Here is a 22441-nt window from a genome sequence, read left to right on the forward strand (position 1 = left end):
TTCCCGCCACAACTCTGCCTGATCTGAGAGTAAATAAACAAACTTTGACAATTAGAGATTTAAAATCCTATTACAACAAAATCCCTACAAAAAGCTCTTCTAAGCCCTTGTCAATGACTTTTTGAATCAATTAGACTTAAAAACTAAACATACAAATATTTTGTCCTTAAAAAAAAAAAAAATCACTTCATAGTACAGCTGGCCCTCTGTATCTGGTGGGTTCCACAACTGTGGATTGAACCAATTACAGATCAAAAATATTCCAGAAAAAACCAACCCTGCATCTGTACTGAATGTGTACAGACTTTTTTTGTCATTATAAATTAAATAGTAAAGTACAACTATTTACATAGTATATAAATGTATAGTAATATAGTGTAATAACTACTTACACATTGTATTAGGTACTATAAATAATCAAGAGATGTTTTAAAGCACATTTTGTAAAATGTGCTTGCTAATGCTAAAAATAGGCTTAAAGTACACAGGAGGATGCACATAGGTTATATGCAAATACACCTACTATGACATTTTATAACAGAGACTTGACCATCCACAGATTTTGCTATTTCCAACCCATCTTCTAGAACCAATTTCACAGAAGATACTGAGGAACAACTGTATTACCTTTTTAGATACTAGTCAAAAGCTCATAACCAATATTCTCTTTCTTGACTCTAACACTAAATGTATGTATTTTTAAAATTCTGTACAGCATCTGTTCCTAGACTAGCAGGGGTGTCCAACCTGCAGTCAAGGGTGTCCAACCTGCAGATCACATGAGGACTGTTTCACTTATCTGTGGTGCTGGATATTGCAAAAATCATGCACAAACCTTTTTTTTCTCATCAGCTTTCATTAGTGTGTTTGTATTTAGTGTGTGGCCCAAGACAACTCTTCTTCCAATATGCAGCAGGGAAGAAAAATGGTTGGACACCCCAGTAGGACCACATAAAAGAAAATTTATTTAACAAAATGGCCTATAGGTACTGTATCTGATAAAATTAGTAAATTTGAATAACTAAATTTATGGTGTTAATTATGACTTTCAAATTTAGGAATTGTTTTTCATGTGAAATCTACTTAGTACTCCAGGAACTAATTCACCTTTATGTTTTGTTAAGTTAAGAGGATACATGTAAATTTAAAAAATTCAAACTATAGAAATATTTAAGGTAGAAAACACAGTTCCTCTAATCCTACTCACTCCCATGCCCTGCTACCAACCAATAATAATTTGATATATATTCCTATAGATTTTATTTTCAAGGTGTATTAAATTAGACAAATTTTCACAACAATTGTGGTTTGGGGGGAAGAGTAAAAAGAGGAGAAGAAACTAGGAAAATTCTTTTGTAAATTGTGCTTACTAATGCTAAAAATATGCTTAAATGCAAAAGAATATAAAACTGCATATACTACATAATCCATATTTTGTTAAATACAGTCTAAAAACAAATATCAAAAAATAACATTAACCATCAGAAAATTGTAAATCAAAACCATAATAAGATATCGTTTTATATCCACTAGGATAGCTATCATCAAAAAGACAATAACAAGCATTGGCAAGGATACAGAGAAATCAGAACCTCTATACACCACTGGTGAAAATGTAAAATGATGCAGTCCTTTGGAAAACAAGTTTGGCAAATCTGCAAAATGTTATTACACAGAGAGCTACCATATGACCCAGCAATTCCACTCCTAGGTACATATCCAACAGAAAGGAAGACACAAATCCAAACAAAAACTTGTGCATGAATGGTCACAGAGCATTATTCATGATAGCTAAAAAGTGGAAGCAACCCAAATACCCCTCAACAGACAAATGGATGAAATGTGGCATATCCTACAATGGGCTATCAGTAGGCAATAAAAAGAAAGCAAGTACTGAACATATGCTACAACATGGATGAATCTTGAAAGCATTACACTAATTGAAAGAACCCAGTCACAAAAGACCATATACTACGATACCATTTATATGAAACTTTAAGAATAGGCAAATCTATAAAGACAAAAAGTTAATTAGTAGTTGCTTAGGGCTGGAGTAAAATGGGGGTGACTGCTAATGGCCACAGGATTTCTTCACAGACTAATCAAAATGTTCTAAAATTGATTATGATGATAGTTACAGAACTCTGTAAATTTTAAATTGTGCACTTCAAGTAAATGGTATAAGAATATATTTTAAGACATGAGTTATAATGGTATAAGAATATATTTTAAGACATGAGTTATAGATAAAATTTGCAATCACTAGATGGCGAATAACTACTTCAATTTTTATATTCTTATATTTACCTTTTTGTAATTTCCAAATTTTTGGTAATGACTAAAAGTATTATTTTTAAGTCAGAGAAAAATTATTTTCCAAAGTGTTCATTGTGAGAATTAGAGCACTATTAATCAATAGACTAAAGGTTGAGACAGAGTTGACACTTGTATTCATTTATTCACTCATTAAACACCTACTGTGTGCTCTATAGCATGAGAAAAATTCTAACTCCAAACCAATTACATCACAGTTTAACACAAACGAGTCTCCCTTGTTAACTTCAGATGATAAATAACACATCATAACATCAAGATCCTCTGCATTAATTTTGCACCAAAACTTTAATTCAATTATATAAAACAGCTAGATGGAAGTTAGGGGAATAATCGTTTGGAAGGAAGGCCTGAAGAGGCTTTTGCATAGTACTCTATATTAAGCTAGAAAATATTAATTGACCATATCAAAAAAATATGGGAAAAGGGCTTGAGGGAAATGTTTTCTTTCCTGTTGGCATGACCCTTGCCATGTTCTGGGCACTGTACCAAACATGTTACCTAATCTCCTTTCATCTTTGTAATGAGCATATTAGGTAGATGAAGAAACTGAGGCTAGATTGGAATAGCAACTTCCTCAGGCTCACAATCTCCTAAAGGAGCACATTAACTCTTATCTGTGTTCCCAAAGCTCTCTATGGCTCCTTATACTTAACTGATGTTTCTCATTACTCATCTTGATATAATGTATATTTGTGGGCACTTCTCTCACTGTACTGTTAGTTTCTCAATGGTAAGGTTAGTGTCATTCACTTTTGTATCACCATAGTCAAGAGCAATTACTCATTTCGTTGAATTAAGCATGTGAAAGAATCAGGTGAGGACAGTATCAAGAAAGCCAACAGAGGAAAGAGTTTCAAGAAACTGATAGTACAGTCAAATGGTACAGAGAGAGCCATCAATGTATCTTAAATCATCATTGACATAGAACTGATATTCCTTATTCATTTATTACACGTCAACTACACGCAGGACATGTGTCAAAAACTAAACACATGGGAGAATAAAATATGGTATATGTCAAAAGGTTTTCGGGGAAGTAGCCTCAACTAAATTCTCGCTCAGGAAAGCAAAACAGTGTCAGGCCTGCAACCACCTACCACCTTTTATTCGGTTCTGGCAAATCTGAAGACAACTTAAAAGAGTCATATCGCATCTTTTAATAAAACTTCTGATGGAGGACACGAGATAAAAAGGGGCCAGAGCACCTGTCTCGGTGACGACAGCCGGTGGCCAAAGAAGCCGACTCCCTCCAGAGTCTCTCGCCCCCTAAGTAAGGCTAGGGCTGCCCCTCCGAAACCTGGGGCGGGAAAAAGAAGACACTTACCGCAAAAGGCACCACTAACACCGTGGCCCTAAAGGGGCCGGGAATTCCTTAGCGAAGCCTCACGCCGTGGGAGGAAATCCTAGAAAGCTGGGAGCAGCAGACAGGTAGGACCCCACAAACCCTACTTCCCGAACTATATAAACCAGGGTCCCAGTGGCCAGCACCGCGACGCCAACTCCCACCAGCTGGAAGATCGACGACTGCCACCGAACCTTCCGCCCAATGAGGAGACGTCACCACTCTGGGTAGTCCAGCCTTTCATGACGCGGATGCACTTCCGTTTCCGGGGCACCCTGCGAGGTTTCTTCAGTGCTGCTTTCGGGCGTTTGGAGAGGTGTTTGGTGCCCCTGGCTTTTGGACTTTAGTTTTATACTGCTGGATGACTGCAGCAGCAAAGTTAGTGGTAATATAGGAGGCTCTGTAGCGCCGATCTCGGGAAAGAAGTCAGGTTTGGAGGGGTCAACTTAAGAAAATGTGACTACATTCATCCCCGCCAGCTCGTAGTGGAAGGAAAGCGGATTGCAAGTGGAGACTCCCGCGCGCACGTGAGGCCTGCGTGGCGGGGCGGGCCTCGGGCTTTCACCGCAGAGTGGCTCAACCGCTGCCCGGTCTCGCTTGCGCGTGCGCAGTGCGAACCCGCTCGAGCTCCGCTTGCTGCTGAAAGATGGAATTTCGCTCGGCGAGACAAGCTATCCTGCAGCTGGTGCGTACCGTGGCTCCGGCGGACCGCCCGGCGCTGCTCCAATGGATGCGAACTACCCGTAAGTGAATAGAGGCAGGCGATTCGAGCAAGGATATACTGGGGGCACTAATCTTAGGGATTTAAGCGGGCTGAGGCCAAAATCGTACATCTGGTCACTGCTCTGGCCTCTGCTCTCTACTGGACTAGACAGACCGAAGCAGACCTTGGGACTTTCTGAGTACCACTTGCGATTGGGTGCCGGAGGACCGGGCCGTTGGTGGTTTAGGTTTTGCTGCAGACTTTTGAACAATTCCCTAAGGCCTCCTTGTGCCTAAACCCTTTTCTGAAAGGGTTTTCTCCCCATAACTCCCACAAACTTGTGAAGATTGGTGGAGTACTACCTGAAAAAGCACTTTGCAAGAGAGGTTTTAGGCTGTGAAGTTAAAAGCTTACGGCGCAGGTAAAATCACCTGTAACTAATGCATTCATTTTCTTGATTGTGAAATGGGCCATTTAATAGCAATATTTTTAGGGCTCGGGGAGAAGCCGGGTGGGGAGAGACTTTGATTTTAAACTGTTAACATAATTAATAGTAATAATAAAAACGACAAGTCAGAATTGAGGAAGGGTGGTAATTAGATCTACTTACTGAAAAGTGGGATAGGCTCGGCTCTTGTGGCTCAAGCGGCTAAGGCGCCAGCCACATACACCTGAGCTGGCTGGTTCGAATCCAGCCCGGGCCCGCCAAACAACAATGACGGCTGCAACCAAAAAATAGCCGGGCGTTGTGGCGGGCGCCTGTTGTCCCAGCTACTTGGGAGGCTGAGGCAGGAGAATTGCTTGAGTCCAGGAGTTGGAGGTTGCTGTGAGCTGTGATGTCATGGCACTCTACCCAGGGCGACAGCTTGAGGCTCTGTCTCAAAAAAAAAGAAAGGAAAAGAAAAGTGGGATAGATCTGGTCTAGCAAAGAGAAGCCTGTTGAAAGCTCAAGAAAATAGGATATTCCTTGTTTGATAGCTATACAAAATTATACTCTTGTCGCTAAATGTTGATTTCTATCCTTGTTTGCATCCAAACTCTGGTGACTTGAAAGATCCTTGTTTGATAATGATTTCTAGGTTTAGACTTTTTAACATCGTCCTAGTGCTAAAACTCTCTTTGTGATATTGGAGTCAGTCTGTAGGTTTATATATTGTAATAGTTACTATTACACATTTTAGGAGTCGTTTTAGAGAAGATACCAAACTAAAATTAATTTGAACATCTGATGATGAGGTTCATCCTGGGAAGTTTACAACACGGAGGATATTTATACATATTTATATACATACACCAGATAATCTCAAGATAGGAATTTCCAAAATGGGCTGAGTAGTCTCCTTTCTCTTCGTTTAAACCTGTATTGCCTGTCACATTCATCATATTATAATTGTTTATACAAAAAATTGCTACTTTTCTTTTTTTCTGCATTCTTCAGTATGAGGTCATTTATTCCAAAAGCAAGGAATGCCTACAAAGATGACACATACTGCCTAGCTCTGGAAGTTGTATGATTATGGAAACATCCTTGCCCTCCAGCAGAGTTTAGTCTTGTGGAGCCATTTGCGATCTAAATCTCAAATTTTAGAGGCATCTGGCTAGGCACCCATAGCTCACTGGGTAAGGACACCAGCCACATACACTGAGGGTAGGGGGTTCGAGCCTGGCCCAGACCTGCTAAACAATGACAACTGTAACCAGAAATAGCTGGGTGTTGTGGCAGGTGCCTATAGTACCAGCTACTTGGGAGGCTGAAACAAGAGAATTGCTTAAGCCCAAGAGTTTGAGGTTTCTGTGAGCTGTGACGCTACAGCACTCTACTGAGGGCAACAAAGTGAGACTGTCTCAAAAAAAAAAAAAAAAAAAAAATTTTTTTTTTAGAGGCATCAATTGAGACTCCATTTTTCCAAATCAAAAAGATTTGAAAGCATCTTTAGGATGATAATTTTGTAAACAAGAAGAGTCAATATCACTGGCTAAAGAATAGATTTTTACTTTTTTTTTCAACTTGGGCTCAAGCAATCCTATTGCCTCAATTTTTCTATTTTTAGCAGAGACAGGTCTCTCTCTGGCTCAGGCTGGTCTCGAACTCAATCTGTCCTCCTGCCTCGGCCTCCTAGAGTGCTAGGATTACAGGTATGAGCCACTGTGCCCAGACAGATTTTTACTTTTTTTAAGCATACTTTCTGTGTTTCTCCAGCTGCCCCTATAGTGTGGAAACACAGCAATTTGTTAAACAATTTAGAAAACAACTTGAATTTCTCAAGAAGGCTTCTAATATGAATATTTTAAGAAATTAGAGTGTCAGCTTTATATGGAGGGCTTTTTAATAATCCTAAATGCTTTTTATTCTGTAGTTTTTATGTGGTATAATATACAGAAAATAAAATTTACCATTTTAGCCATTTTTAGTGTACAATTCAGTGGCATTAAGTATGTTCGATTAAGTGGCATATAACTATCACTGCCATCTATCTCCAAACTTTTTCATCTTTCCAAATTGAAGCTCTTAGTGTACGCTTTTATGAACAATCTTTTCATCTAACAATAGACCAAATGATTTTACCAAACAACTGTTTTTCATTTTCCTAATTAGACTGACTTTTTCCAGTAGGGGAAAAAATGGTTTTTTATCTCTAGCATTAAATTGTTTAAATAATATCTTACTTGGGCAGAGCATGGTGGCTCATACGTGTAATCTCAGCACTTTGGGAGGCCCAGACAGGAGAATCACTCAACTAGTCAGAGCAACACAGTAAGACCCATCTCTACAAAATTTTTTTAAAAAAATTAGCCATATGGGGGGGCGGCACCTGTGGCTCAAAGGAGTGGGGCGCCGGCCCCATATGCTGGAGGTGGCAGGTTCAAACTCAGTCCTGGCCAAAAAACTGCAAAAAAAAAAAAATAAAAGCCATATGGGAACACACTCCTCTAGTCCTAGCTACTCAAGAGGCTGAGGAAGGAGGATCACTTAAGCCCAAGCATTGGAAGCTGCAATGAGCTATGATCCTGCCACTGCACTCTAGCCTAGGCAACAGAGAGAGAGACCCTGTCTCTAAATAAATAAATAAAATGGACTCTTGTTCCAGGTTTTAAAGAGTAGGAAACTAACTGCAGACCTATAAGTGAAGGGGCGATAGTCAAAACTTACAGTGGAGTTGCCAATAGGTATATAAAAAAATACATTATTAACCCTTTGACTACAGAGCCAAACGCATCTACAGGTGTCATTTGCATGGAATGAACACCTTGTATTGAACGCCTAAAGGCATTGTTGGCACCAAAGGAACATCTTGTTTGAATGCCTGTGGGCATTGTTTACAGTCAAAAGTTAAAAAACACTGTTATGAAACCTCAGTTTTTCCCAGATATGCCATTATAAATGAAGAAGTCAAACAAATAGCCCATGACATTTTAAATTAAGGATCAGGTTACAAAGAATAGAAAATTAGGGTTTGCTATAAGGAAATATTTATTATTTGGGGGGGAATGGGTGTCAAATGATCCTTTATTGAAACGTTTTTCTCTTGTACTTTTTAGCTAGGTGGGCAGTCCATGGCACCACTGTTTCATCTATGATGTCATGAGTGGCAGTCATCAACATTGCAGCCCACCGATTGGGTCATCCCCAGGATCTCTTTAATGGTTCCAGAGAGTTCTCTGGCTAAAGATCAGTGCTGCATCTGTCTGGCAATGTTGACAACTCATCAAAAGTGTTATTTCCATGGTTAATTGTTTTTCTGTTTCTTTCTGTCTCTGGGTGGTTCCTTGAGGGCTTTGATGATGAAGGCAAGGTAGAGGGTACCACTTCAATCTGGGCCTGTCTGTTCTGGATAGTCAGTTTCACTGTAATCCTTAGACCCCTCCAGTCATCAGTTGCCTTGACAATGTCATGACCAATCTTTTTTGGAGACAAACCCAGAGGGCCAATCTTGGGGGCCAGGGCAGATGTGGCACCAACTTTGCCACCAGCGAACCTCAGATACACGACTTTGATCTCGGGGTTGAACTTAGGCAGCATGGCGGAGGCAGCTGGTGTTGGATGAACCTGGATTCAGGATGACCAAAGAAAGTTGCACCTTGGCCTCCTCCAAGCCAAAAGTATAAGGAAATATTTAAATGCTTAAAGAAAATATTTAGGTTGGTGCAAAAGTACTTGTGGTTTTTGACCATGAATTTCAAATCATAACTAGGTTCAGACACATCTTTATTAATCAAAAATGGGAACCATTACAATCCGCACATAATTACCAATGAGATATAAGTTTGTTTCTTCCTATAGTGTAAAAATCCATGCTTTGGGGTTTCATAAACTCTTGGAAAGCATTTTCTGTATTCTGCTGGTTGTGGAGGTATATTATCCCTGCAAAATGTTGTGGAGCTGCTTGAAGAAATGGCATTCACTTGGTGAGAGAGAAGGCGAATGTGTCAAATGAGGCAAAACTTTATAGTCCAATTGGTTCAACTTTGTGCAACATGCAGTTGGGTGCTGCATGGAGAAGAACTGGGCCCTTTCTGCTGAACAATGCCAGCTACAGGCATTACAGTTTCTGGTGCATCTCATTGATTTGCTGAGCAGACTTCTCAGATGTGATGGTTTCCCTAGGGTGCAGAAAGCTAGTGTATCAGACCCGTAACAGATCACCAAAAAGTGGCTATGACCTTTTTGGGCAAGTTTGGGTTTGGGAAGTGCTTTTAGGTTCTTGTCAATCCAGCCATTGGGCTGATTGTTGCTAGTTGTCATATGAAATCCACTTTTCATTGCATGTCACAATCCTATTGAGAATTGGTTCATTGTTGCGTAGAATAAGGGAAGACAACACTTGAAAATGATGATTGCTCTGAATTTTGGTCAGCTTATGAGGCACCCTCTTTTTGAGCTTTTTCACCTTTCCAGTGCCAAACAATCATAGACTTGTTGCCATAGTCAACATTGAGTTTTTCAACAACTTCTCATGTACTTGTTAGAGGACCCCCTTCAATGATTGCCTTCAATTGGTCGTTGTCAACTTCCAATGGCTGGCCATTATGCTCCTCATCTTCAACGCCCTTGTCTCTTTTGCAAAACTACTTTAACCACCATTGCACTGTACGTTTGTTAGCAGTTCCTGGGCCAAGTGCATTGTTAATGTTGAGTTACCGCCACTGCTTTGAACTTGAATAAGAAAATTGCTTGAATTTGCTTTTTGCCTAACATAATTTCCATAGTCCAAAATAAACAGAAGTAATAAGTCATTAGCAAAAAATATAAATACAGAAATATGCATTAAAATGATGTATAACAAGGGGGGAGGAGAGAGGGTGATTGGCGGGATCTCACCTAATATGTGCAATACAAGGGTGTTCAGCAGTCACCCGGGGTGAAGGGCTCAACTACAACTTGACTTTACCTTAGAAATGGAAACAATGTAACCTAAATATTGGAACCCTCATATTAATCTGAAATTAAAAAAAGAAAAATTTGCCAAATGTGGTAGCACAGAGCCCATGAGTTTGAGATTGTAGTAAGCTGTGATGATACCACTGCACTCTAGCCCAGGTGACAGTGGTACCCTGTCTCAAAAAACAAACCAAAGCAAAAATACCCCAAAAAATAAGAAAATATAATTTGCCCTGTAATAAATAGATGTCATATAGAGAAATACAGAAAACACAGACCACTGACCCATAGATAGTGTGAGATAATAAATTTGCATTGTTTAGGCCTTTAAAAAAAGTGACATGTAACATAACCACATTTATTTAAGAACGTATTCCAGTATCAAATGACAAATTTCAACAATGCAAAAACCGCAATTGCTTTTGCACCAACCTTATGATAGTAGGTGACTAGAAACTTTTAGAAGTTTCTCTGTATCCTTTATTTTAAATGTATCTTCAATGAGCAGGATTGAGCATGTTGCTTAGCAGTAACTACAGAGCCATTAGAAGCTATTTGAAATTCCCACAAATCTAAAAAGGAGTTTAGGATCTAGCTACCTTTGTCTGACAGCATATTGCTCTAGTGCTATATTGTATCAATGGTAAGTAAGCTTCCATGTAATGTAAAGATTTTATAATCTCTGTTGAAACTATATGAATGAGGAGAAGTTATCAAGTATATGAAGTAATGTTAAAAATAATTGTTTTTTCAAAAACAAAAAAATATTTTTCAATTTAAAATAAAGTAAAAAATATGGTCAGGTGTGGCACCTGTAGCTCAGTGCTTAGGGCACCGTCTACATACACTGTGGCTGGCGCGTTGGAACCCAGCCCAGGCCTGCCAAACAATACATAGTGTCATGCCTGTATTCCTAACACTATGGGAGGCCAAATGGAGAGGATAGTTTGCAGTCAGGAGTTTGAAACTGGCCTGAGTAAGAGCAAGACCCCATCTCTACTAAAAATAAAAAAATTAGGCTTGGCGCCTGTGCCTCAAGCGGCTAAGACACCAGCCACATACACCTGAGCTGGCAGGTTCGAATCTAGCCCCGGGCCCACCAAACAACAAAGAAGGCTGCAACCAAAAAATAGCCAGCGGGCAGTGCCTGTAGCTCAGTGGGTAGGGCGCCGGCCCCATATACTGAAGGTAGTGGGTTCAAACCCGGCCCTGGCCAAACTGCAAAAAAAGAAAACAGCCAGGCATTGTAGCGGGCACCTGTAGTCCCAGCTACTTGTGAGGCTGAGGCAAGAGAATTGCCTAAGCCCAAGAGCTGGAGGTTGTTGTGAGCTGTGTGACGCCACGGCACTGTACCGAGGGTGACAAAGTGAGACTCTGTCTCTACAAGAAAGAAAGAAAGAAAAACAAGCCAGGTGTTGTGGCTGGCACCTGTAGTCCCAGCTACTTGGTAGGCAGAGGCAGGAGAATCGCTTGAGCCCAGGAGTTGGAGGCTGCTGTGAGCTGTGATGTCACGGCACTCTACCCAGAGCGACAGCTTGAGACTCTGTCTCAAAAATAAATAAATAAATTAGCCATGAGAGGTAGAACATGCCTGTAGTCTCAGCTACTCAGGAGGCTAAGAGGGAGGAGGATGGCTTGAGCCCAGGAGTTTGAGGTTTCTGTGAGGTAGGTTGAGTCCATGGCACTCTAACTCAGGTGACAGGTGGAGACTCTCTTAAAAAATATTTTTTTTATAAATAAAAAATAGGGCCAGACTCAGTGGCTCACACCTGTAATCCAAGAACTCTGGGAAGCTGAGGTGGGAGGATCACTTGAGACTAGGAGTTGTAGAGCAATCTGAGCAGCATAGCAAAACCCCATCTCTACAAAAAAAATAAAATAAAAATTAGCTGGGGATTGTGGCATGAACTTGCAGTCCTGGCTACTTGGGAGGCTAAGGTGGGAGGATGGCTTGATCAAGCCCAGGAATTCTAGGTTACAGTGATTGTCATCATGCCCCTGCAGTGCAGCCTGGTAATACCAAAACCCTATCTCTAAGGAAAAAAAAAGTACAAAGGAGAAGAAAGACAATAGTATGGTTAGACTCTTGTGATATGTAGGATACACTGAAAAAGGAGTTTTATTTTTTTTTTTTTGTGGTTTTTGGCAGGGGCTGGGTTTGAACCCGCCACCTCCGGCATATGGGACCGGCACCCTACTCCTTGAGCCACAGGTGCTGCCCTGAAAAAGGAGTTTTAAAAATTTAAAAATTGTAAGGGGGAATAAAACGAAAATACAGTTTAATCTAGTTTAGTTTAAAATAGATGTGCAAGGTATTTTATAGTGGGGAGAAGCTGATAATTAAGGAGCTATTTGGGAGTTTGTAATGGTATTCAAAGTATAAGGTGATGACTGGCTGTGAGGTAGTTGAAGTGGGAATGAAGAGGAAAAAGAAGTCAAAAGAAAAAGAGGTAGGACTTAACTGACTAGGTATAAAAAGTGAAGTTTTATTTGTAGACTGTTAGCTTTGGTGGCTCAGCGCCTGTGGCTCGAGCGGCTAAGGCGCCAGCGGCTGAGGCGCCAGCCACATACACCTGAGCTGGCAGGTTCGAATCCAGCGTGGGCCCACCAAACAACAATGACGGCTGCAACCAAAAAATAGCCAGGCGTTGTGGCAGGCGCCTGTAGTCCCAGCTACTTGGGAGGCAGAAGCAAGAGAATCTCTTGAGCCCAGGAGTTGGAGGTTGCTGTGAGCTGTGATGCTACGGCACTCTACCCAGGGCGACAGCCTGAGTCTGTCTCAAAAAAATAAATAAAGACTGTTAGCTTTGGTGACTTTTCATCCCCCATATTACTAATTAGATATAAGTAGGAAATTTTTGCAGAATTAGTTTTGGCGTTTATCAGTTTTCTTTTTTTTTTTTTTTTTTGTAGAGACAGAGTCTCACTTTATTGCCCTTGGTAGAGTGCTGTGCCATCACAGCTCACAGAAACCTCCAGCTCCTGGGCTTAGGCGATTCTCTTGCCTCAGCCTCCCCAGTAGCTGGGACCACAGGCGCCTGCCACAAACGCCCAGCTATTTTTTGTTGCAGTTTGGCCGGGGCCGGGTTTGAACTCACCACCCTTGGTATATGGGGTCAGCACCCTACTCACCAAGCCACAGGTGCCACCCATCAGTTTTCTTTTTTACATTTTTTTTTTTTTTTTTATGAGACAGAGTCTTACTCTGTTGCCCTTGATAGAGTGCCATGGCATTATTGTAGCTCACAGCAATCTCAAACTCTTGGGGCTCGAGAGATCCCTTGCCTCAGCCTCCCAAGTAGCTGGGACTACAGGCGCCTGCCATAACGTCCAACTATTTTTAGACACAGAGTCTTGCTCTTGCTCAGGCTGGTCTCCAAACTCCTGAGCTCAAGCAATCCACCTGCCTCGGCCTCTCAGAATACTAGGATTACAGGTGTGAGCCACTGCATCCAGCCTCTAGTTTTGGCCTTTAGAGAAGCTCTTTTTTTCTCTGTTCCCTTCCCACCTACATACATAATTTGAAAGAAAAAACTTCACTGTCCTTAGGCAGCTGATTAGCACCTTCCTTTAATCTTTCTCCAAACAACACACTGTTACCCACACATTCCAAAATAGCTATTACATGAGTTAAAAGATGTTCGCCTCACTAGTAATTAAATAACATGCAACCAAGTTTGTTTTTATTATAGCATTTAATGCTGTGGGGGCTTGATGAGACACATGTACATTTCTGTTAGAGTAAATTAATGAAATTTTTAAGGAAAGAAATCTGCAGATTTGTAGCAAAAGGCTTTAAAGAGTTTTCCTACTTCGGCTCGGCGCCCATACCATACTGGTTACAGCACCAGCCACATACACTAAAAGTGGCGGGTTCGAACCCAGCCCAGGCCAGCTAACCAACAATGACAATTGCAACAAAAAACAGCCAAGTGTTGTGTGGGAGCCTGTAGTCCCAGCTACTTGGGAGGCTGAGACAAGAGAATCGTTTGAGCCTAAGAGTTTGAGGTTGCTGTGAGCTGTGATTTCATAGCACTCTACTGAGAGTGACGTCTCAAAAAAAAAAAAAAAAAACAGTTTTCCTATTTCCATTTTAAAATTCACAGTAAGAAAATAAACAAAGATGATGTATGCCAAAATGTTAGTTACAATGTTCCCAGTTTTTTAAGTTTTTCACAATTGCAACTATATCTAACTAACTGTCCAGGTGTTAAGAGTGAATAGTTAGAAACTATATATATGATGAGATATTGCACAGCCTTAAAAGATAATGTTTTGATTTAATTTTAATGACAAAGTAAATGTTTATGATATGTAGTTGGCCCTCTATATCCACAGGTTCCACATCCTTAGATTCAACCAACTAAGGATCAACAATATTAGGGAAAAAAAGAATACAATTTTTTTTTTTTTTTTTAGAGACAGAGTCTCCCTGTCGGTAGAATGCCGTGGCATCACAGCTCACAGCAACCTCCAACTCTTGGGCTTAGCCGATTCTCTTGCCTCAGCCTCTGGAATAGCTGAATACAATTTTTTTTTTTTTTTTTGTAGAGACAGAGTCTTACTTTATGGCCCTCAGTAGAGTGCCGTGGCCTCACACAGCTCACAGCAACCTCCAACTCCTGGGCTTAAGCGATTCTCTTGCCTCAGCCTCCCGAGTAGCTGGGACTACAGGCGCCTGCCACAACACCCGGCTATTTTTTTGGTTGCAGTTTGGCCGGGGCCGGGTTTGAACCCACCACCCTTGGTATATGGGGCCGGCGCCCTACCGACTGAGCCACAGGCACCGCCCTACAATTTTTTTTAAATACAGAATAACAACTACTTATGTTGCATTTACATTGTATTATTACAAGTAACTTTGCAAGTATTTGAAAGGATATATGTAGGTCATATGCAAATACTGTGCCATTTTACATAAGGGACTTAAGCATCCATACATTTTGATATCCATGGGTAGTCCTGGAATCAGTCCCCCCACAGACGCTTAGAGATAGCTACAATGTTAAAGTGAATTCCAGTTTTGTGTATTTGAGTAATATTCTATCATATGCCTTTCTAATCTGTTTTTATAATCATTATTGGGGCAAAAAGTCTTGCTGTTCTTTTCAGAAATTAATTGCCTACTGCTACAGATAATAAAACCAATTTTAACCTTCAAGAGCTAAAAATTTCTCCCTTAAAATCTGAAAGTACCCATTAATAATTATGAATCAGTGACATTTGAGTAAGAAACTTAGTATAAAAACATTTAGGAAAATATGGAGATGAGTTTTTTTTTTTTTTTTCTTTTGGCTGGGGCTGGGTTTGAACCCGCCACCTCCAGCATATGGGACCGGCACCCTACTTGAGCCACAGGCGCCACCCTGGAGATGAGTTTTAATATCTTACCAAAATGACTGAATTGAACATATTTTCTTTTTGATTCATGAAACTGACAACATTTTTAAAATGTAGTTTGGAAAATGGGTTTATCAAACTTTACTGATCTTCAAATAGTAATTAACATTTATTGAATGTTATGGCCGATAATGGTTCTAAAGCAACATTCTAAACTTGCAGATTAACTCATTTAATCCTCAAAACAATCCTTAGATAAAGGTATTATTATTATTTCCACTTTAAGTGAATCAACTGAGGCTCAGAAAATTAGGTAACTTGCCTAAATAAGTGGTAAGCCTAGGATTCTAATTCAGGCAGTCTGAGTCCCGGTCTTCTTTCTCACTGCTATTAAATTTGCTCCAGAAATAGAATTCCAAAGGACAAGGTCAGAGTCAGCTAAATAGGTAAGGACAGTTTTAACCAAGAGTCAGCAATTAGAACTAGAGCCCAAATAACTGAAATCATTACAGGCAAGTGATTCTAAACCTTATTCTTATCAGTCTTAAGTAGATTTGATAAGAGGGGCTCTGGAGCCAGAAATGAGGAAATGATGGTACTGTCTCACAGAGATGTTTGAGGGATCAAAAGTGAATGCATGCATGTGGAACAATGCCTTAAGTGTAGTACTCAGTAACTATTAGCTGTTAATATTGAAGATCTATTTAAGAGCATTCTTCCTGGAAAAGGTATATATATTTATGTATACACCTGAATGCACATGTTTAGGCCCTTTGTTGACCATTTAAAGCCCATGTTTGGATCCTCTTAACTAGGATCAGAGTGAAGAATCTCTGTTTATAAATAAAGAAATCTCTTTTTGCCCTTGAATATGTTTGAATCAGAATTTGTTGTCCAGGGGAAGGAGTGCCAGTTCTCATTTTTACCTGGTATTGAGGTGAAACGAATGTAGTCTTTATTTATTAATGCTTTTTTTGAAGACTGAATAATTTCATACTGACTCTCTTGACTCTTGACTTGTGATGCTCACATTAATTGGGGGATTGACTCCCAAATAAACACATTTAGTTATGGAAATCCAGTATGACTGTTCAGAGTTTTGCAACCAATCCCATCGTTTCTTTCTTCAGCTTCCTGGATCTTGACATGATTGTTTGAGACTTTTAGGCCTCTGTTGGTGCCACCACCCCTTGCAATTCTATTGATAACCCAATAGCAGTAGCACTCGGAGCCCTGGCATGCTACCAGATGAAAAGAGAACATAAGCTAAGAAGGTCATGTTTTAGACTAGATTGCCCGCCTGTGTTCACCTCCAAGGCCACATTTAGAGGGGCTGTTGAGCAACTACGCAAAGATAGTGACCAGGTGGCAGAGGATATGGCTACCATGTGGTATGAAGAGCTGCATCAGAGCTAGGAAGAAGGAAAGACTAAGAGAGCGGCGAGTGAACTGTTACTAGCTGCTGTCTTTGCAGAGTACAGAGGCCTTATGGCATAGTAATTCAAAGGTTGGTTTAGAGTTGCATTCCAATACCACCTCTGACTCTTTCTAGCTGTTATGATTTGAGGGTTACGATTAGAATGGTATAGTGAAAAAGAAGAGTGCATTGCTTATAGGCAGCAGATAGGTTTATGTCCTTGTGCAGTTGCTGGCCTGCTTTGCAACTTCTGGCAGTTCATTTAACCTTAGAACACTTAGTTTTCTAATCCGTAAATCTGAAATGCAATCTTCCTCTGTCTTCCTCACATGGATGTTATAATAGTTAATTGACTTAGTTTCTACATGAAAGAACTTGATAAGCTATAAAACATCATCCAAATTTTAATTATTTATTACATGAAAATAACATATTGAATAAACACAAAATTATTTTATGTTTAAGAAGAACATCACGAGTTGACCTTAAAACATCCAAAGATTTGGGGGATGGGGAATGTGAAGATAGATGAGTTTTCCTTCCATGGCTATTTTAAAATTGTAAGAAAGACAATCAACTTGGGGTCCTTTTGCCCTAGCAAGAAGTCAATATAAGGAAGTCTTTTCAGAGAAAGGTAAATTATTTTTTCTACCCTACTATTTTTTTAGGAATCCTTTTCCAGTCAACATTTGACATCCTAGGCAATAGCTGACTTCCCAAGTATTTTACTTCTATATAAGTCACATTCTATTTTAAATTGTATATGTGTAATTGGTGCTAAATGTTAGGACATTAGGGTTTATTATCTGAAGTCTTGGGTACATTTTGTTGGAGTCAGGGATACTCAGGGTTATTTTCTTAACAATCACTGAGTGACGCTTAATTTCTAAGATCTGTGTGATCACAGAAGAAATATTTGACTAATTATTAGTACAGTTAAGGTCCTAAAATTTAATGGCAGTAGTCTTGAATAAAAATAAAGTTAAAAACAGTTAAAATACTACATGCTTTTTAAAAATGTCTTTGCTTTTACATGATAACCAATTTGGAAAAAGGAAAAATTCAGTATTTGAAGTAGAACTTAAATTAGGACTTGAATTCATAATTGGTTGGAAGGTTTATTTATTGTTACAAATTGGTGCTTTCTGATGGAAAATACATGCAATGTAATCACTTAAGCTAAATATGACTATGACTGTAAGAGGTTTTTTTTTTTGCTTTTTTTCAGGAGATTTTGATGAATTCACTCAACATAATAAGGACATTATGTTGAAAAGCATAGCAGAAGACCTTCGTAATCACTTGCCTCTAGAAACTATGCTTTCTTCAGAACAGCTAGCCCTTCAAAAAGTAAATACGTTAAATTAATTTGCTCTTAGTGCTACTTAAGCATTCTCCTAGTTTTCCCAGCACCTTTCTAGTTTAATTAGTCCTAACTTCAGTTGTAAGTAGTTTTTCATTTAGTGTTTCAACTATGTCCCCAGTTCTTCTGCGTCCTTAACCCAGTGGTTCTCAACTTTGCTAATGCCACGGCCCTTTAATACAGTTCCTGTGGGTTGTGACCCACAGGTTGAGAAGCGCTGCCTTAACCCTTTGGCTCACTAGTGCTATTCATTCAGCAAATTATTTTTTGCAGTTTTTTGGCTGGGGCCGGGTTCGAAATCACCACCCCCCGGGGCCCTACTCCGTGAGCCACAGGTGCCGCCCTCAGCAAATATTTTTTGAGAGCATCCTGTTTGCTAAGCTTTCAAAAATTAAAAGCAATCACTGCCCAACAATGGCTAAGAATATAGCCCTGCCTACACAATTGTCTTGGTTTTCTCTTCCCTGTTCCACTCACCTCACTCTTTTCAAGGATGAAGCTCACAGTATGTTTCTTTCTCCTATATTCACATTGCACATTTTCCCTTATTCTTCTATTCCTTTATTTTTAGAATTAGTTCTCATTTTCTTCTCCATATAGCCCTCTCATTCAAGTTCCTTCAAGTCCCTGGCCTCATGAGAGTCCTATGTTACAAATACTGTTTTGTAAAAAAAAGTAATAATAACTCTTCTTTACCAACTAATCTAAAAAAACAGCAATCCTCCATGTGGTTTTCAGCCTATAATACTGGTGAAGAAAAATAAAATCCTTTTTCTTTCATTCTTTTTTCTTTTTTTTTGGTAGAGACAGAGTCTTACTTTATGGCCCTCGGTAGAGTGTCCCGGCCTCACACAGCTCACAGCAACCTCCAACTCCTGGGCTTAGGTGATTCTCTTGCCTCAGCCTCCCGAGTAGCTGGGACTACAGGCGCCCACCACAACGCCCGGCTATTTTTTTTTTGGTTTGCAGTTCAGCCGGGGCCGAGTTTGAACCCGCCACCCTCGGTATATGGGGCCCTGCCTTACCGACTGAGCGACAGGTGCCGCCCTCTTTTTCTTTTTTTTTCTAAAATCAGGTCTCACTCTGTCACCCTGGATAGAGTGCCCTACTGTGGTGTCATCGTAGCTCATAGCAACCTCAAACTCCTGGGTGCAAGTCTTCTTCTTGCCTCAGCCTTCCAAGTAGCAGGGACTACCGGCATGCTCCACCATGCCCAGGTAGTTTTTTGTTTTTAGTAGAGATGAGATCTCACTCTTGCTCAGGGTTGTCTTGAAGTCCTGAGCTCAAGTAATTTACCCGCCTCAGCTTCCGAGAGTGTAGCATTACAGCCATCCAGATATTCAGAGTAGATTTTCAATGGAGGAACCTAGTGAATAGTATAAAAATTGAGAGAAGTATTTATGATATAGTTTGGATTTTTTTTTTCTTTTTTTTTTTTGTAAGACAGGATCTCATTCTGTCACCCAGGCTGCAACACAGTGGCATGATCATAGCCCACTGAAGCCTTGAACTCTTAGGCTCAAGCAATCATTCCACCTCATCCTCCCAAGTAGCTAAGGTGCCATGAGGCCCAGCTAATTTTTTTTTTTTTTAGATAATGGGATCTCACTATGTTGCCCAGGCTGGTCTCAAACTCCTGGGCTCAAGTGATTCTTCTTCCTCAGCCTCCCAAAGTGTTGGGATTACAGGCATGAACCACTGCACCCTGCCCGAATTTTATTAATAAAGCAGTCTTATCATACATACCACAATATATAAAATGAGGGGGGAAAAGTATTCATTGTATGTTAACAGTTGATCCACAATCCTTTAACAAATTAAGGTCTTTATATCTTCACTTTCTTTCTTATCCTTATAGATATCCAAACCTGATTTTTACATATTTATAATACAGTTTTCTTTGTGTAAGTGGATATATAATTTTTAGGTATCCAAATAGGATTCTTTATTATAGTTAAAGGAGAGGGAGTCAGACACTTTCCTTTGTAGCTACTCCCTATTATAACTTGTATCACTAATATGAATAAAGAGCTAGTATTTATTTATTTATTTATTTTTTGTGGGTTTTGGCCGGGGCTGGGTTTGAACCTGCCACCTTCGGCATATGGGACCGGCGCCCTACCACTTTGAGCCACAGGCGCCGCCCAAGAGCTAGTATTTATAAGCATTAAGTTTTAATAACGTTTTTATTATTTGCAAACTTTGCATTCTAGGCATAGATTACTTGTTAATATTACATGGTAAGTCACTGCCATGTAGGACTCAGAAGACCTGGTATTAGTTTCAACTTTCCCCTCTACTATTTTGAGAAATCTCTCTGGATATCAACTTCTTTGTCTGTAAAATATACTATAATACTTAGGATGGGTAAGATGATCTCTAATATTCCTTTCAACTAAAATTCTGTGTATTCCTCAAAGCTATTTTGCATCATTCCAGGTCAAATAAAAAGTTTCTGTTGTCTCAGAAATAAAATGAACAGAACAGTTACTGACTTGAATAAGTGAAATTTATGTTTCTGTACCTTCTTTTTGCTCTCGGAATTTTAGCATATGAACCACTGATGTTTTGCCTTATTTAGCAATAAAAGGAAATTTCTTTGTACTATGTTTCTTTTGATGTTTTTCTCTTCCCACCAGATGCAACAGCAGCCAGACCCCACAGTTCACGTTGATGCATTCCTTTATGATGAAGACTTTATTGATTCATTATGTGAGGAGGGAAAAATGAGCAGAAACTACTGTATGGTGTGTGGCTCTCGCAAGACAGCACCTTTAGGTAGGCGCTCAAGCATGCAAATCTGATGGCTTTGTATGTGTACTTTTTCCTCACATGTCACGAGTACACAAATTTTTGACCAAGCCATTCAGTATTTTTTGAAACATCCACAACAGTTAAGGAAACTGAGTATTAATAGAAATACTATATAGGGAGGCTAGACTACTTATTGTTCCCCAGGGCACATCTTGAAACTATTTTTCACACTTAAAAACTGTTAATTAGAGGCAACTCTTAGATCCAGAAACTAATCAGAAGTGACTGAATACTTGACAACCAACTCATAACTCTACATACTCAAAAGAGATTAATAATATTAACCATATGCTGATTTACAATGAGAAATATAACTTCCAAGCGGGCTGAAATGTTCACCATATGAAAACATGTACTTGAGAAATCATACAGTGAGCAGATGTTATTGGGTGGGCATGGACTCAGATGACAGAGATAATCTTGAGAAGCAGTTTATTCAGGCCATAATGTGACCCAGTGAAGCATCCTGACCTGTGACAGTCTCCTGCATCTCTGCCCCTCAGCCTCAGTACCTATGTCCAAAATAGGAAACTATACAAACTCTATGCTACTGATAGGTTAAGTCTTCTGTTAATACATTCTTCGTTCAAACTAGGTATGATTGTCTGGTCTGTTGCTTTAAGCATGTATCTCCAAGCTCAATTAGATTTAGAGTTGTTGCACAGGGTGGGCTACTCCTCCTGGTAAATAATTTTATGCTTATATGTATATATGTTATTCATTTAGGAAATATTATTCTCAAAGGTTAACAACTACCAAATTTGGAATATGTTGCTAATGCAAATATATTTTACCTATATTATAATTTGGTATTAAATTTCTCTAATTTACTGGTTTAAGATTCTATTTCTGGATAATACTTCTAATTTCTATTTGAGATATTTAAAATTTACAAAATGAAAAGGACGTGGATAAGAACAACAGAGGAAAAACTAAAAAGTGAATTAGAGGGCGGCACCTGTGGCTCAGTCGGTAAGGCGCCGGCCCCATATACTGAGGGTGGCGGGGTCAAACCCAGCCCCAGCCGAACTGCAACAAAAAAATAGCCGGGTGTTGTGGTGGGCGCCTGTAGTCCCAGCTACTCGGGAGGCTGAGGCAACAGAATCGCTTAAGCCCAGGAGTTGGAGGTTGCTGTGAGCTGTGTGATGCCATGGCAACTCTACCGAGGGCCATAAAGTGAAACTCTGTCTCTACAAAAAAAAAAAAAAAAAAAAAAGTGAATTAGAACACTATATCAAATAGATCTCTGATTTATAGAGATTCACAGAAGAGCTATAATTGGCAAATAATAATTTGAAGATTAGGATGCATCTGCCTATAAAAATCAGGTTTTTAATGACTGGGTACCCAGGCCAGCCCAGATAAATATAGTGAATCAGAAACATCTATTGCTAGGATAAATTCTTCCTCCCACACGACATGGGGCATGTCTAGCTACAAGACATTAACAGTGACTCTGCACCTCAGAGAAGAAGTCCAAGTAGGCCAAAGAGAATGATGAGCATGATGATCCAGGGAGATAAGGACTACACTGGTCAAGCCTGCCCCAGTAAGAATTACTTCTGAGACCTAGTCTCAAGGGATTGGCCTGCCTGCTTCCATTGTCTTTGCCACATCTGTTAGTTGTGACCAAGGTTTTCCCCTTCCTGCCCATTATATTATGTAGAATATAATATAGTAAGTCTTAGGGTTACCTCCATATCAGAAGAAAGCCAGACTCAGGCTGTCCCAGATACTTACTTAAT

General features: G+C 39.8%; 2 protein-coding genes across 4 annotated transcripts in view; one reads left to right on the forward strand and one right to left on the reverse strand.

Moving 5' to 3' along the window:
- The window catches only part of LOC128587930 (signal recognition particle 54 kDa protein), a 78939-nt gene extending 74970 nt beyond the window's left edge, over positions 1-3969 (reverse strand). For 2 of the 3 annotated variants that reach the window (XM_053594450.1, XM_053594447.1), the window contains exon 1: positions 3662-3969. The gene's annotated coding sequence lies outside the window, so the exon portion shown is untranslated. The remainder of the gene's footprint in view (positions 1-3661) is intronic. The other variant, XM_053594448.1, reaches the window with a different exon arrangement.
- Positions 3962-22441, forward strand: part of LOC128587933 (uncharacterized) — a 35522-nt gene continuing 17042 nt past the window's right edge. Inside the window, exons 1-3 of the mRNA XM_053594455.1 lie at positions 3962-4422; positions 17748-17869; positions 20522-20660. Of these exons, the coding sequence (XP_053450430.1) occupies positions 4326-4422; positions 17748-17869; positions 20522-20660 (358 nt within the window). The 5' untranslated portion in view covers positions 3962-4325. The remainder of the gene's footprint in view (positions 4423-17747; positions 17870-20521; positions 20661-22441) is intronic.

This window comes from Nycticebus coucang, chromosome 6 (assembly GCF_027406575.1).
Source record: "Nycticebus coucang isolate mNycCou1 chromosome 6, mNycCou1.pri, whole genome shotgun sequence".
Lineage (NCBI taxonomy): Eukaryota > Metazoa > Chordata > Mammalia > Primates > Lorisidae > Nycticebus > Nycticebus coucang.